Below are 13,696 nucleotides of genomic sequence, written 5' to 3' on the forward strand. Positions count from 1 at the left end.
TTTTTAGATAGTTTTCCTAACTGGACCTCGTACCGTCATGACAAGAAGTATGTACTCATAGATTCTATCATACTTTGCATTCATCCGCGGCAGTTAATTAAATCTGCAGCTTATTGTTCCAGACCACGGGTGGCCATGGCAAGGGCACCCTCCTTGGTCTGGTGGCCACCAATGAAGCCACTGGCGTGAACGAAAACGGCACCCTCGGGCACCTTGGGCTTTCCAGATTTTTCAGCCTCCGCAGCCATAACGCCATCGAGATCGGCATCGCGGACACCCCGCCACGCCTCAGGAAGAGGCTTGCGGGACACGAAGCTACCCTCGTTCACAGAGACGCACTGCACACGCCATTTCGAACCTTCTGTCGCACTCTCGGGGTACAGGACATAGTAAGCCTCTTCATCGGGGTTGGTTTCCTCTGACCCAGAGGCTTCCTTCTCGAAGTTGTAGAGGTGCTCCTTCCAGGGCACACCACCCTGGGGCAGGATGATGATCCGGCCGGACGGGTGAACGTCCCGACGGGAACGGTAAGCAGCGCCGACGGTGGTCCGCGCAGGCAACCAGGAGGAAACGGCGTGGTGCAACTTGCGAGCAAAGACGTTTCCAATGAACGTACTGGCTCTGGCGAACAGACTATCCTCGTCCTGAGGCTCCCCAGGTGGGCAGGTGGGGTCCGGGTTGTTCATGTCACCCACCACGGAGGTGATGGTGATTCCGCCATCCTTGAAGCGCTTCTGGATGTTGGCAGCGGAGATAGCGGCGGGGTCGTAGGCGGAGACGCCATTATCGTTGGCATCAATGGCCTCAATAAAATCGGTGTAAAGCTTCTCGTACAGGAGAGTCACGTCCTCATGGTCCAAGGGCAACGAGGTGTGCTGGGCGATGATGGCCCGACCGAAGTGCATGTACACCAATCCCGCAGAGGAGAGCTTGGTGTTATGGTTGGGAAAGGTGGTTGCGAAAGTGCGCTGGTGGTGATCATAGCGGTTGCTGGCGGCGTCGTACTCTCCGCCCACGTCGACGACGGTGTGGCAGGTAGCTAATTGAGCGGGGTCTCTGGTCCGGAGGAGAGGAGAGGAGGAGTATGTGGGCAGAAGACGGAGGAGATAGACAGCAAGAGCCTCATCGGCGTGGAAGTGACCACTGCGCAGGGGAAGGAGGAAGAGTCAGCGAATTGCAAATCTATTAATGGAGGGGAAGCCGGGGAAAGAAGCTTCTGCGCGTAGCACTTACTTGTGAGTTCCGATCAAGGGAGAGGAGGTCTTGACTTTCTTCGCAGCAGTTTCGGCCATGGTGAAGAATCGACGCCAGCGGAGCATATAACAATGAACAGCAGTGCGGAGGGAAAGATGGAAGAAGGTCAAGAAATGGAAATTGCTGTATAGTAAGTAAAAGTAATGTAGGTAATCGGGATACTACAGTAAGTTACCTTTTGGAGAAAGAACCAGTCTATGAGGGGTCTGGATTGGGGGATCGGTTTGGTATCTGTGATTCATGATTGGTTGGCCGAAAGAACAGCGCCTTCCACAAAAGGAAAAGACCTGGGCGAGTTTGCAACTGCCGCTTGACCTCATCGGGCGGCTCTTTAGGGCTTCTATCGCAAGGGCTAAACGGAAGCATGTGAAAGAGAGGGGAAGAACTAGTCCTGAAGAGGAAATCCGTGTATGTAACCTGCTACCAGATGGATGTACTGTATGCTGTATGTATGCTGTATGTTATCCTGAAGAACGATTCAGCCAGCTTCGATGCTCTTCCGTTGATATTCATCTCTTCAGATTTGCTTCATCTCAGCCATCTCAACCATCTCCACCAGTTTGGGCATCATCTTTTCTTCCTGCTGCTTCTTATTTCCCCTTCTGACCGCTACTTGCAGCCGGCTAAGCATCTGGCCAGCTCCACCGCCTTCCGTTCTACGCTAAACGGCTGGAGTGGATGTGGTGTTATTAAGTTAGTGTTATTATTATTATTATTATTACTATTGCGACTATCGTCGAATTGCCCACCTAAACTCGGTCTGCGCCCCCCGGCTTCATCGCCCCTTTCCTGGTTTTTGTGCCTCTACTTTCTGTCCATCCCGAGTCGCTGCGGCTGTTAAGCTTTTGCGCCTCTGTCAGTGGCTCTGCCCGGGGAAAAATAAATAAAAAGAAAAAGGAAACTGTCCAGCGATCGGTTGGCGTGTCTGACACTATTTATCCTTTGCACGTGCCACAGCCAGTTCAGGCCCAGTCCCATCCCATCATCATCCATCATCATATTCCGTCCCGCTTAAGTGATAAGATCAAATTCTTACATCGTCTCGAAAGAAGAGGAGAACCTTTTTTTTTTCTCTCCTTCATAGACCAAGCTAGCATCGCCAGCGAGCTGAAAACCAAGTCTAGAATCCGGGAAATCGGGCTTCATGTATCCTTAAATCGGGATTTCGTCACTCTCGCGCTTCCACCCCAAGATTATTTCTTGGAGGCTGTCTAACCTATTAAGTTGACACCGCGTCCGTCCGTACCTACTCGCTCCCTCTTTCAGCACATTTGACCCTCCCCGTGCCTCATCTGCTTCTCTCGCGCGCGATCCCTGTCCAGTAGCCCTGGGCCATATTGTCCGATGTGGCTCTTCCGCGCCCTTTCGTCGGCCGTCTTTCTGGCCGTCACCGTCTCTTCCATTCCCCTCGCCTTTGATGTGGGTGGGAAAACATGCGGTCTGGCCTATTCCTTGTCCCTGGCCACCTTCTACTTCCTATTTTCGCTTCTGCGCCTCACTACGCCTGATCGGTCATGGCTCCGCTCCTCCCTGATCGTCGTCATTAGCTCGACGCAATGGCTCATTATTCCGATTCTGCTTATCTGGTCGCTGAACCGCTTCTCGATCGATACCGATAATGCTGGCTCTTGGGTGGAGCGGACCTTCACGGGCAAGAGAGCCCACGACTCATCGATCCAGGAGTGGCTGTTTGGGCCCGATGGGCTGGTAGAATCAGTGACTATCGGGAACTGGGATAAACTGCTGAGATGGTCGACCCCAGTTTTCCAGCTGGTTGAAGGATTCTGCAGCTTATTGGTCATACAGGCTGCAGGGCAGATTACCCGCTGGCTTGTCAACCGTGGTGGGCGAAGCGATAGTTGGATGGTATGTCCACGTCACTCCACAGTCCACATTTTGTGGGATGCTTATTTGCTAATTCGTGCTTCGCTAGATCGGTCTCCTGGTACTCTCCGCCTCCATCATATCAAGCTCGGTATACTTCCTGTGGCGGGTCCTCCAATTTCCCGAGATCTCAAATGTTGATGCCGCTTTGATCGGGGTATCCATCACCTGTGCTGTGATCCTTTGCGCGTGGGGTATTGGTAGTGGGCGAGGAAACCCAGTAGAAAGCTCTCTACTGTTCGCATACATCGTTCTTTGCATCTACCAGATCTTCACTGATTACCAGCCGTCACATCCTGTGGAGCAAGTCCCTTCTCCCGCTCAAGCCGGGGATTTCCCACCGCTTCCTCCTATTATCATGGCTTCCTACACGACTCTGATGCACGCCTTGTCCACCTTGCCCTCCATCATCCACGCCGCCTTCAACGTCATCACCGCGGTATTCGGTGCCGTCACCCCCTCCGTATTGATCTCGCTCACATACCGGATCCTTGTTCTGTACGCATCGACTCGCATCATACCCGCCGTCCGCGAAGCGGGTGCACGAGCTCTCTCCCAAGAAGCATCGTTGGATGACTCCGATGCGGCGGGCCAGTTCTTGGGCGTACTCAGCTACTTCTCTCCGTCGATCCTGATCGCTGTATACACCAGTCTCTTGATGCAGCACTTCGCCTCTACCTCTCAAGCAATGGGTGGCAGTGGCGAGTGGTGGAGCACTCAGGGAGCTGGCGGTGGAAACCTTTGGCGGTGGGCCAACCTCGCTGGCACCATGGCCCTGTACGCTGTTGAGTTATACCTCGGTGAGAACGACGACCTGGACTCCGGACTCGCTGGCCACTGGAAGACCGACTGAATGGAGCTGTCAAATATCTGCGGTGCGACCTTCTGGCATCTTGTCGACTTGGACTGCGGAGATACCGCAGCCCTCATCGGATATGCTTGGCTCTTCAGATTTACAACTATCGAGCCGGACATGGACGTCTTGCGAAACCTACGGCTGAGGCCAATATTGCCCGGATTCTTCGACTTTTCAGGCTAGACTACGCCAGCCTCGTAGAGCATGCTTTTCGCTGGAGATTCTAGAAAATGCACTTCGAAGGCCAGCGTTGTCATTTTGCTATCTCAGATACTCTTACATTTCTTTGAATGGGGACGGGAAGCACAAAAGCTTTTCCCTTGGCCCTACTTGCAGCAATTACTCTGAATGAGTATATCACTCCGGAAATCCAGGTTACGGGGCAGCAAACAGCTATCGACCACACCCTTCACACAGCTATACCAAAGCCATGCAATCATTGCCCCTCCAGCTGGATGGGAATGATCCTGTATAGTCTGTGTCGGTCATGAGCACCCCGCCCGCGATGGCGGATTCAGTTATGGTGCACCCGGCTTGTTTTGCTGCCTTGCTGTCCCTTCTAACACCCTGTGGACCCCCTTCCACTGGGGTTTCAGGTACCCTCCTGCCTTTCATCGCTCCTTTTTAAAACTGGTCCTCTCTCATTTACACTATGGTCTTGCGAGCCACTCTTGTTATTATACCCCAGTCGTTTTGCTGAGTCGTCAATTTATTATTTTTCAATTCGCCATCAAGGATCATATAACAGCATGTATTGCCCCGTCCCAGGCTTTGTTGCCTTTTGTGTGCCTTAGACGAGTTCTTATACCCAATGACAGTTTTGCGATGGAAGGTGAAATGTCTTCCCCCTGCCTGTAGCGATCTTGTATTGGTCATCTTCATGTTACACATAGCGCAGAATATCACCTGAGCGGAATCAAGTTGCTGGCACCCCAAGTGAGCTATCCGGCCCTGTTAACCGGATAGGATAGTGAATGCATCAGACATGCATTTCGTCTACCCTATCAATGTAGAGATCCGCACATGCGTCATGGGATCACATACCGCGACACGGACGAAGAACCATCAATTGCATTTTGGCCCTGCTGAGGGCTCGTTTGCCAACGTACGTCAGGAATATAACAGATGCCAGGCGCATTGCCATCTCCGAAATGAACCGTGTATCCAGCACGCACTCATACACTCCTTTACCCATAAGATGACGACAGTATGCGAAAAAAAAACGATCTCATGTTCTGTGCGGTATCACACACATAAGAGCGGACGAATGAACGCATCAGGAAGGAACCTGTGAAATAACTGGACCATCAAATGACCAATGTATGTTCTGCAGCTGATATTGACAGAGAAGAGAAGAAGCTTCAAAGCGAAAAGCATTGAGGTGACCTCAAAGCCGGTATCACGAGCAACGAATCCTGAGAGGACAGGTCTAGTAATCGAGCTTCATCCAAGTAGACAGGCTTAGAGCACAGCTCCGGGTTGAGCTTCTGATAAACAGGCCCTGACTGGACCGAGCCTCGGCTCCCGCCGCCCTTGCAACTTCATTGCCGCCGGCTTTGAAACAAAGCCATTCTGTTTTGTCCACAGAAATCGCTAAAAACGGAAGGGGGAAAAGGGAAGAAGGGAACCAAATGTCGTAAATACATTAGAATCGATCCATAGCGCCAGGCTCTTTTGATGCCACCACCACCACCACCGTCGGGGAAAACAGAGACATGATGCGACACAATTGCAAATGGGGCAAGGAGAACACAGGTGACAGCTCAGGTATTTATTGCCGGATCGGAACACCGCCACGCGCAGGGGGTGGGCTCACGCTGTCATCTTCCTTCTTCTCGGCCTCCTCGGTCTCATCCGCACTTGTTTCCCGTTGCAGATAACTTGCCTCCTTCACCGGGCTTCGGCTCTGAAATCCGATGGAGCCCGGATGGCCACTGATACTACCAGGGATCTGCTGGCCTCCCTGAGCACTAATGCTGCCGCCATTGCTTGCAGCCGCAGGGTTGTTAGCACCAGGCGAGGTAGCAGTCAGATGAGGAATGTTCTCCGGGACGGGGTGCTGGGAGCCGATGTTGGTGACACCGACGTCCGAAGCCTTTCCAGCCTTGCTGAGTGCGTAGTCACCCGAGTCAAAGTATTTGCGCTCCTAGATAGCAACAAACCCGCGATTAGAGGGTTTATGGACGGATTTCGAGGACAATCAAGCCGGCATACCTTCAGTTTGTTCTGCAGGAGGTCTTTCTTGGTGGGCATCTTGCCATAGAGGCGGAAAAGCCGCTGCTCATCCGGGCTCATTTTCTAAACAGACACAAAGTCATTGTCAGTCCAATGAGGAAGATGATTTTCCGCGAGGTTAGTCGCCCGGGAGAGACTCACGCTAGTATCGATCTTGTTCTGCTGATGGGGATTCATGTTGGCGAACCAAAATTATAATCGAGGATTGACAGGGGGTCAAAAAAATAGAAAGAAAGAGAACAAAGTCGGTGACGAGGAATAGAAGAAGAAAGAGTTGGGCAAAAACCAGGCCAGGTTGTTAGGTCGTTGAGGGGGACAGGACTGGGTGAGGCGCGGTCACTGGAAGGGAGTGTCGTCAGGAAACCCCACCGATGGCGGGGAGGAAAGTATAGATTCCACAGGATGGGACGACACCAATATATTGGTCGAGCTGACTGGACCAAAGGGGGGAAGGGAAGGAAAGGGCGTGAAAGCAAGAGAGAATGAAGAAGATAGATTGAAAGTTAACTGAGTTGGTGAAATCGAGAAGATAAGAGAAAGAAGAGAAAAAGGGGGGTGGGGGGAGAAGAGTGAAAGTGGGAAGAAGAGGCAGAAGAGCAAGTCAAGCAGTAGAAGATAAAGAGAGAGTGTGAGTGAGTGAGTGACTGAGTGAGTGACTTGCCCGTCATAATTGGGGGGAGGTGCCACTGCCCGATGGTTGGTTTGTGACCGTCTCAGTACCAACCCTGTTCTCCGCTAATGTCGATCCACCTATATCCACTAGTCCACTTATAGTATGGTGCTATCTGAATCAGGGTTAGTCTGATATATTCTGGAACGGTTCCACTCCCTCGTGACTATACCGTTACATACCAATACCGACCGTGTCGGCAGCTCAACTTCCAGCATGGATTATGATTATGTTTCAGTGAGTTGCTTTATAGACTAAATAAAGTACGTTTCATGGTCACTATAATCTCTATGTAGATGTGCTTGACAGCTGTCGTTGATGGCGTCACGGTTGTTATATGACTTGCTCACAAACTACTCCGTTGCACTCTGGCTTTCTACAATACAAGTCGATCGATAGATAGTCTTTTATCGTCCGCCTTGATAAGTTGCCGGTTTATCGATTAGAAACCAAACCTAACCAACCCCTCCATGTTTCATTGTGAAATCAGGTACAGAGAATGTCCAACAAACCCCATGGTTCTTTATTATTTGAAGTTCTGTATTAGAAAATCTGCTCTGGGTGTAACATGGAAGAAAAGGCACAGTGTAAACTGGGAGTGGTAACGAGGAGGTGGAGGAGGAGGTGGTGGTGAACTGTCGGGGTGGTATTAATATTACTCGGTATTCAACCTCGAATTGACTTCAACGGAATCAAATTCAGCAGCTCTTCTCCCTTCTGCCCCTCCACGAACCATCGCGCTCATCTCTTCTTCCAGTCTCCTTGAATTGTTTCCACGTAGGATTTCCCCCACTGTCTCCTCCCTGATCTACACTATTCATAATTCTGAACTTTGGGGCATTTTGTCTATTCCCATAATTCTTGGCTGCTATTATATTCTGACAACCAAGGAAAGGAAAAGAAGAACAAGGTATAACTACCTGGAACGACACACTTTTGAGCGGGTTCAGACCACTGCTCGACACATTCACCCACCCAACTGTAAACGCTCAGAGCCATTGTTCAACTGCAGGATCCATCAAACCCTTCCAATCGCGATACCATGTCCGCGCAAGGTTTGTCTGCCGAACCCGTGACCATTGTGGTCGAGCATCTGGACCCCGAACTGGGCGCTTGGTCCGCCCTGGAGTATGGCTGCATTGCCCGTGAATCACACGCCGCGGGGAGCAAATTCCTCCTCAGCTCGGTGCCCACCTCCTTGCAGATGCCAGAAGACCTGGCTGCTACCCCAGGCCTGGGGGTGGAGCATCGCAGTGTCGAGCAAATCTTCGCGGATCGGAAGTCCAGAGTCTGCCTGCTGGACCCGGCTGCCACGGTGGAATTGAGTCCCGCTGATGCAGACACTTTTGATGTCTTCCTTTTCGGAGGAATCCTTGGTGAGTGTTTCTAATGATCGAGCCTGGACTGTTGGAGCCATGAGTCGGCCCTATAAGTTTTGGGGGGATAGCTAACCATCAAAATCCGCTGGTCTTCAGGCGACGATCCTCCTCGTGGTAAGTTCTCCCTTGAAACGGCAGTAACTACGAGGTTCAGGCTGTTGACGAAATGGATTCAGACCGGACTTCCGAACTGCGCAAGAAGGGCTATGCTGGAAGAAGACTGGGCCCTAAGCAGATGACCACGGACACGGCGGTGCGTGTTACGCGCATGGTCGTGCATGAGAAAGGTTTACCCCTGCTTCTCCGGACAATGAGCTGAGAAACAAGAGCTGACCCCGGGACAGTGCCCCTGGAGCAAATTCCGTACATTGACTACCCGGAAATCTTAATCAACGAGCATGAACGCACCGAGATGCCGTTTCGCTATGTCAAGGGTGATGATGGCGAGCCAATCATGCCCAAGGTACGTCATGGAAGGGAGAACTACTCACCACAGAGTCATCATGTCTCATCTCACGATATCACTGACATATCTCAGGGCATGGTGGACTTGATTAAAAAGGATGCGGATCAGGGCATCGATGATCTTGTTTAATCCGGTATACCAGCGACGGAAGTAGCTTGTCCGAAAATAAATCTCTGTACAGGATAGTTAAAGAGGAAATATAATAAGAAGCTATGAGCCCTAGACCCGCTAGATGAAGAAGGGCCAAGTCATGGACATGAAGGACTGACCGGAGTCGGGCGAACTCTTGGCTATCATCAACCGCGAGAACTACATCACGGATAGCTTCGGAAAAGGAAAGCAAGATCCATTGCCACGAGGACATTGTGGCGTTCTGCTTGGCCGATTCAAAATGCATGAGAGACACACAGTCAAAGAAGCCATAGAACCAGATACTCCGACGGGATTCGAGTCTTTCTATAGAAGCAACCTATAGAGCCCCCAAATAGGCAACGATGGGCTGGGACGGTCTGGAAACGGTATCAGAATGGTTTCATCCCTTCTATCGGGCTGCTTCTCACGCCTCTTCCGGGTGCGTAATAATCGTAACGGGATCGCCCAGATACCGGCTGATACGGGGCCATACCGAGCGCCGCCCCGTCTGGCCACGCCATCCTCTTATGCTCTCTCTATCCACTCTCTCCCTCAGCTTCTCTCAACCACTTCCTTACCCATCTTTCACCCTCTCTTCCCCTTTCCCCCTTTTAAATCTCTTGACCTTCAAGTCTGGCGCGCGTCTGGACAGCGGCTCTTGTGCTAGAGGTCTTAACTCCTACCCCGCCTTCCTCTGGCCTTGACCTTCTCTGTTCCTGAACCAGGTTCCCTCCCGGTCCTCTCCGCCGACGTTATCCCCGACATTGTGCTGCTCATTACCTCCGCCCCCAAGGTAACGGGTAAGCGAAAAGTGCAAGGCCCAGTTGGCTAAATTTCGATGACTCCTTGAGCGCGACTCCAAGTCCGCTTGGGACCGTTTCCTCCGCTCCGTCTTCGGCAATATCTACTACTACTACTATTACTATTACTACCCCGGTCAGCCGCCGCCGCCGCCGTATTACAGTACCCATCGCCTACAGATGGTCTCCTTATCATTCCGCGGGGAGACCACTTCCATTCCCTCCATGGCGTCCTGGTTGCTCTCGACGCTCCTTTTTCTGAGCCCGTCCTTGGTGTCAGCCAAATCGGCCGCAGACTATTATGTTCACTCCTTGCCCGGTGCCCCCGAGGGGCCCTTGCTGAAGATGCATGCCGGGTAAGCTTCGCTGTCCCGGAACGGTCCGCTTAGCACCTATATACTGACTTATTGCCTCCACGCGCAGCCATATTGAGGTGGATCCACAGAACAATGGAAATCTTTTCTTCTGGCACTACCAGAATCGCCATATTGCCAACCGCCAGCGAACTGTGATCTGGTTGAACGGTGGTCCCGGATGTAGTTCCATGGACGGCGCGTTGATGGAGGTCGGTCCGTATCGCCTGAAGGACAATGAAACCTTGACCTATAATGAGGGTTCCTGGGACGAATTCGCCAATTTGTTGTTCGTCGATCAGCCAGTCGGAACCGGGTTCAGTTATGTCAACACGGACAGCTATCTTCATGAGCTCGATGAGATGTCAGCTCAGTTCATTGTCTTTCTGGAAGAGTGGTTCAGACTATTTCCGGAGTATGAACGCGATGATGTATGCTGCAATCACCTATGCTGCCCTAGTCCTGCACCTTCACGGATTCTGTTCTAACATCTGCGACAGATCTACATTGCCGGCGAGTCTTACGCCGGTCAGCATATTCCATACATCGCCAAAGCCATCCAGGAACGGAACAAGAACGTTCAAGGGAAGACCATCGCTTCGTGGAATCTAAAAGGCCTATTGATTGGCAATGGTTGGATTTCTCCTAATGAACAGTACATGTCCTACTTGCCCTACGCATATGAAGAAGGCCTTATCAAGGAAGGCAGCCGGACCGCGAAGGAACTCGAAGTTTTGCAGTCAGTCTGTAAGTCCAGGCTGGAAACTGGCAAGAACAAGGTCCATCTCAACGACTGCGAGAAGGTCATGAATGCTCTGTTGGATAAGACGGTCGAAGACAACAAATGTCTCAACATGTATGACATCCGCCTTCGTGACACCACCGATGCATGCGGTATGAACTGGCCCACCGACCTGGAGGACGTCAAGCCCTACCTGCAGCGGGAAGATGTGGTTAAAGCGCTTAACATCAATCCGGAGAAGAAGTCTGGCTGGGTGGAGTGTTCGGGTGCAGTGAGCAGCGCCTTCAATCCGCAAAAGTCCCCGCCCTCGGTTCAACTACTTCCCGGCTTGCTGGAATCGGGACTTCAAATCCTCCTTTTCAGCGGAGACAAGGACCTGATTTGCAACCATGTTGGAACAGAACAGCTCATCAATAACATGAAGTGGAACGGAGGCACCGGTTTCGAGACCTCACCCGGCGTCTGGGCTCCTCGACACGACTGGAGTTTCGAAGGCGAGCCGGCGGGTATCTATCAATATGCCAGAAACCTGACTTACGTGCTCATCTACAACGCAAGCCACATGGTTCCCTACGACCTTCCTCGTCAGAGCCGGGACATGCTAGATCGCTTCATGAATGTCGATATCGCGAGCATCGGAGGCAGCCCCGCCGACTCGCGCATTGACGGCGAGAAGCTGCCCCAGACGTCGGTGGGCGGCCATCCCAACAGCACCGCGGCGGAGGAGCAGGAGAAGGAGAGGATCAAGGAGACGGAATGGAAAGCCTACGCCAAGTCAGGCGAAGCCGTTCTTGTCGTCGTCATTATCGGTGTATTAGTTTGGGGCTTCTTCATCTGGCGCAGCCGCCGGCGTCACCAGGGATACCGGGGCGTCTGGCATAAGGACATGAGCGGAAGCTCTGTTCTCGAGCGGTTCCACAACAAGCGCACGGGAGGCGCAGACGTCGAAGCGGGGGATTTCGACGAGGCCGAGCTTGATGACCTTCATTCTCCAGACCTCGAAAGAGAACACTACGCCGTGGGCGAGGACAGCGACGAGGATGATATTTCACGACAGCATTCTCGACAGGCCTCCCGAGCCGGGGGCAGTCATAATCTATCCTAGTTCATCTTTGGTTGGGTAAACTTGTGATGGTGTAGGTGTATGGCTTGCTTGGGGTCTTTGCCTTTTGTTTTTGTTTTGGCCACGAAAGGACGTGCCTCCTTATATGTGCATTTATCATTTTATCTAGCTGGCTGCCTGGCATCATTTAACATTTAGACATGAACAAAGTTTATGACCGCTTCCATACATAGCCAGGCGGAAATTCCTCCCGTCTATAAGCCAACAGTCTCATCCACCTATACACATTGTATACACCTCGTATAGTCGGTATCCAATTGTAACTCCAAGAAATCACCGCTTCAGCGACCACACCTTAACACTGCCGTCATCGGCCGTAGTGACCAAAACCTCTTCCTCCTTGCTCACATCGCGATCGCGATCCGCACGGTTCGCCCAGGCCACATGATTGATTTCGTAGATACCATGCGCCCCCGGCAACACCGCGAGAATTACCCACTCCGTCCGCACAACTCCCTTGGCCGCTGCCGCAGGCGGATCCGTATCCATAGGCTGCGAGTCGCCAGCAGAAGCATCATCCACCAACACCAAGCGCTCCTCATAGATCACAATGCGACCATCCGCACCCACAGACGCCAGCAACCCCGTACGCTTGCTCCAAGCCACCGCATAAACAGCCAGATCATGCACCTTCGGCAAAACCGTCTCCTCCTCCCAAGTCTCATCCAAGCCCGTCGGACGCAAAATACTGGGCATGCCTGTGCCCCCAGCAGCGGCCTGCTCCTTAGGTTGTCTCCTCCAAACCCGAACGGTGCGATCATCCGAGCATGACACAATACGCGGACCCGACAACTCCCTCTTCACATTCTCCTTCCACTGCGCCAACAGCGCCTCTTCCAAACAAACCGGTGCATTCTCCACACTCTCCCAATCCACAAACCACACAGTCCCCTCATGACCCCGCAAACAAGCAACTTGTCCCCAATCATCTAGATCCTCACGCCAAATACGAATCGTATCATCATAGCTTGCACTAGCTAAACACTCCTCCACCGGATGCCATGCCACACACTTGACATCTCCCTCGTGCTCTTGCATCACCGCAACCGTCTCGAAGTTGTTGTCCCCGTCATCCAGATCCTCCCAGATCCAGATCGATTTGTCCCGCGAACATGTCGCAAGGAGCATTCCAGAGGGGGACCACGAGACGGACTTGACCTCGCTGTCGTGTCCGTCGAGTAGGACGGCAAAACGCCATTCTTCGTCTTCATCATCTGCGCCGTCGTTGTCGTTGTGTGTGGCTTGCTGTTGACGGAGAATGTCGGTTTCTTGTGCTTGCTCTTCTTGTGACTCGCTCTTGTTGGTGGTGGTTTCTTGACCCAATCCCCATCCTTCATCACCCGTGGTCTGTCCGTAACTGTCCCATCGACGCCATATGCCCGCGGTGGCGTCGAAACTGCCCGTCGCGAGCACGCTTTCGCCCTGGACATGTGGCTTCCATGCTGCTGTGCGGACGCTGCGCTTGTGTCCGCCGGAGATGGTGGAGAGGAGCCGGAAGTTGGTGAGGGAGTAGACACGCACTGTCTTGTCAGAGCTGCAGGTGGCAACGATGGGGAGTCGGGGGTGTGGTGCTGTTAACCAGGTGCGTTCGAGCGAAGGCGGGGTCAGATCCGACAGCAGCTGGAGGTGGGGGAGAGAGGAGGCGGGGTGGTCGACGGTGCCCATGGTGATCTTTGAAGGTATTCCGGTCTATATTCAGAGAGCCGCCTTTGTTTCCTGCCGCGAATGTCTACTCAGGCTCCCAAAAATTCGGCGAATGGTTCAATGGAAGAAGAGGGGATAACGTGGGATCTGGTGGGGAG

At 52.5% G+C, this 13,696-nt stretch overlaps 5 protein-coding genes across 5 annotated transcripts; 2 read left to right on the plus strand and 3 right to left on the minus strand.

The window, feature by feature from the left end:
• Position 1: 1 nt before the first annotated feature.
• BDQ94DRAFT_150750 (MYG1 family protein) lies at positions 2-1,412 on the minus strand. The gene is made up of 2 exons (XM_026767637.1): positions 1,234-1,412; positions 2-1,143 (listed from the first exon to the last, which is right to left on the minus strand). The coding sequence occupies exons 1-2, from the start codon at positions 1,317-1,319 to the stop codon at positions 111-113; spliced, it is 1,119 nt and encodes a 372-aa protein (XP_026622451.1). The 5' UTR covers positions 1,320-1,412; the 3' UTR covers positions 2-110.
• A 1,014-nt stretch (positions 1,413-2,426) lies between these two features.
• BDQ94DRAFT_85922 (ICE2 family protein) lies at positions 2,427-4,138 on the plus strand. Its single transcript, XM_026776705.1, has 2 exons — positions 2,427-3,120; positions 3,188-4,138. The coding sequence occupies exons 1-2, from the start codon at positions 2,599-2,601 to the stop codon at positions 3,989-3,991; spliced, it is 1,326 nt and encodes a 441-aa protein (XP_026622452.1). The 5' UTR covers positions 2,427-2,598; the 3' UTR covers positions 3,992-4,138.
• Positions 4,139-5,526: 1,388 nt separating this feature from the next.
• On the minus strand, positions 5,527-6,569 carry BDQ94DRAFT_85910 (endosulfine family protein). The gene is made up of 3 exons (XM_026776704.1): positions 6,371-6,569; positions 6,209-6,292; positions 5,527-6,140 (listed from the first exon to the last, which is right to left on the minus strand). Exons 1-3 carry the CDS (start codon positions 6,404-6,406, stop codon positions 5,766-5,768), a joined length of 495 nt encoding a protein of 164 aa, XP_026622453.1. The 5' UTR covers positions 6,407-6,569; the 3' UTR covers positions 5,527-5,765.
• Positions 6,570-9,718: 3,149 nt separating this feature from the next.
• Positions 9,719-12,022, plus strand: kexA (serine-type carboxypeptidase kexA). Its single transcript, XM_026776706.1, has 3 exons — positions 9,719-10,032; positions 10,100-10,460; positions 10,530-12,022. Exons 1-3 carry the CDS (start codon positions 9,857-9,859, stop codon positions 11,874-11,876), a joined length of 1,884 nt encoding a protein of 627 aa, XP_026622454.1. The 5' UTR covers positions 9,719-9,856; the 3' UTR covers positions 11,877-12,022.
• On the minus strand, positions 12,023-13,691 carry cia1 (iron-sulfur cluster assembly protein CIA1). Its single transcript, XM_026776707.1, has one exon. The coding sequence runs from the start codon at positions 13,557-13,559 to the stop codon at positions 12,168-12,170; it is 1,392 nt and encodes a 463-aa protein (XP_026622455.1). The 5' UTR covers positions 13,560-13,691; the 3' UTR covers positions 12,023-12,167.
• Between the last annotated feature and the right edge of the window lie 5 nt (positions 13,692-13,696).

The sequence above is a fragment of the Aspergillus welwitschiae genome (assembly GCF_003344945.1).
Source record: "Aspergillus welwitschiae strain CBS 139.54b unplaced genomic scaffold BDQ94scaffold_37, whole genome shotgun sequence".
In the NCBI taxonomy this organism is placed as follows: domain Eukaryota; kingdom Fungi; phylum Ascomycota; class Eurotiomycetes; order Eurotiales; family Aspergillaceae; genus Aspergillus; species Aspergillus welwitschiae.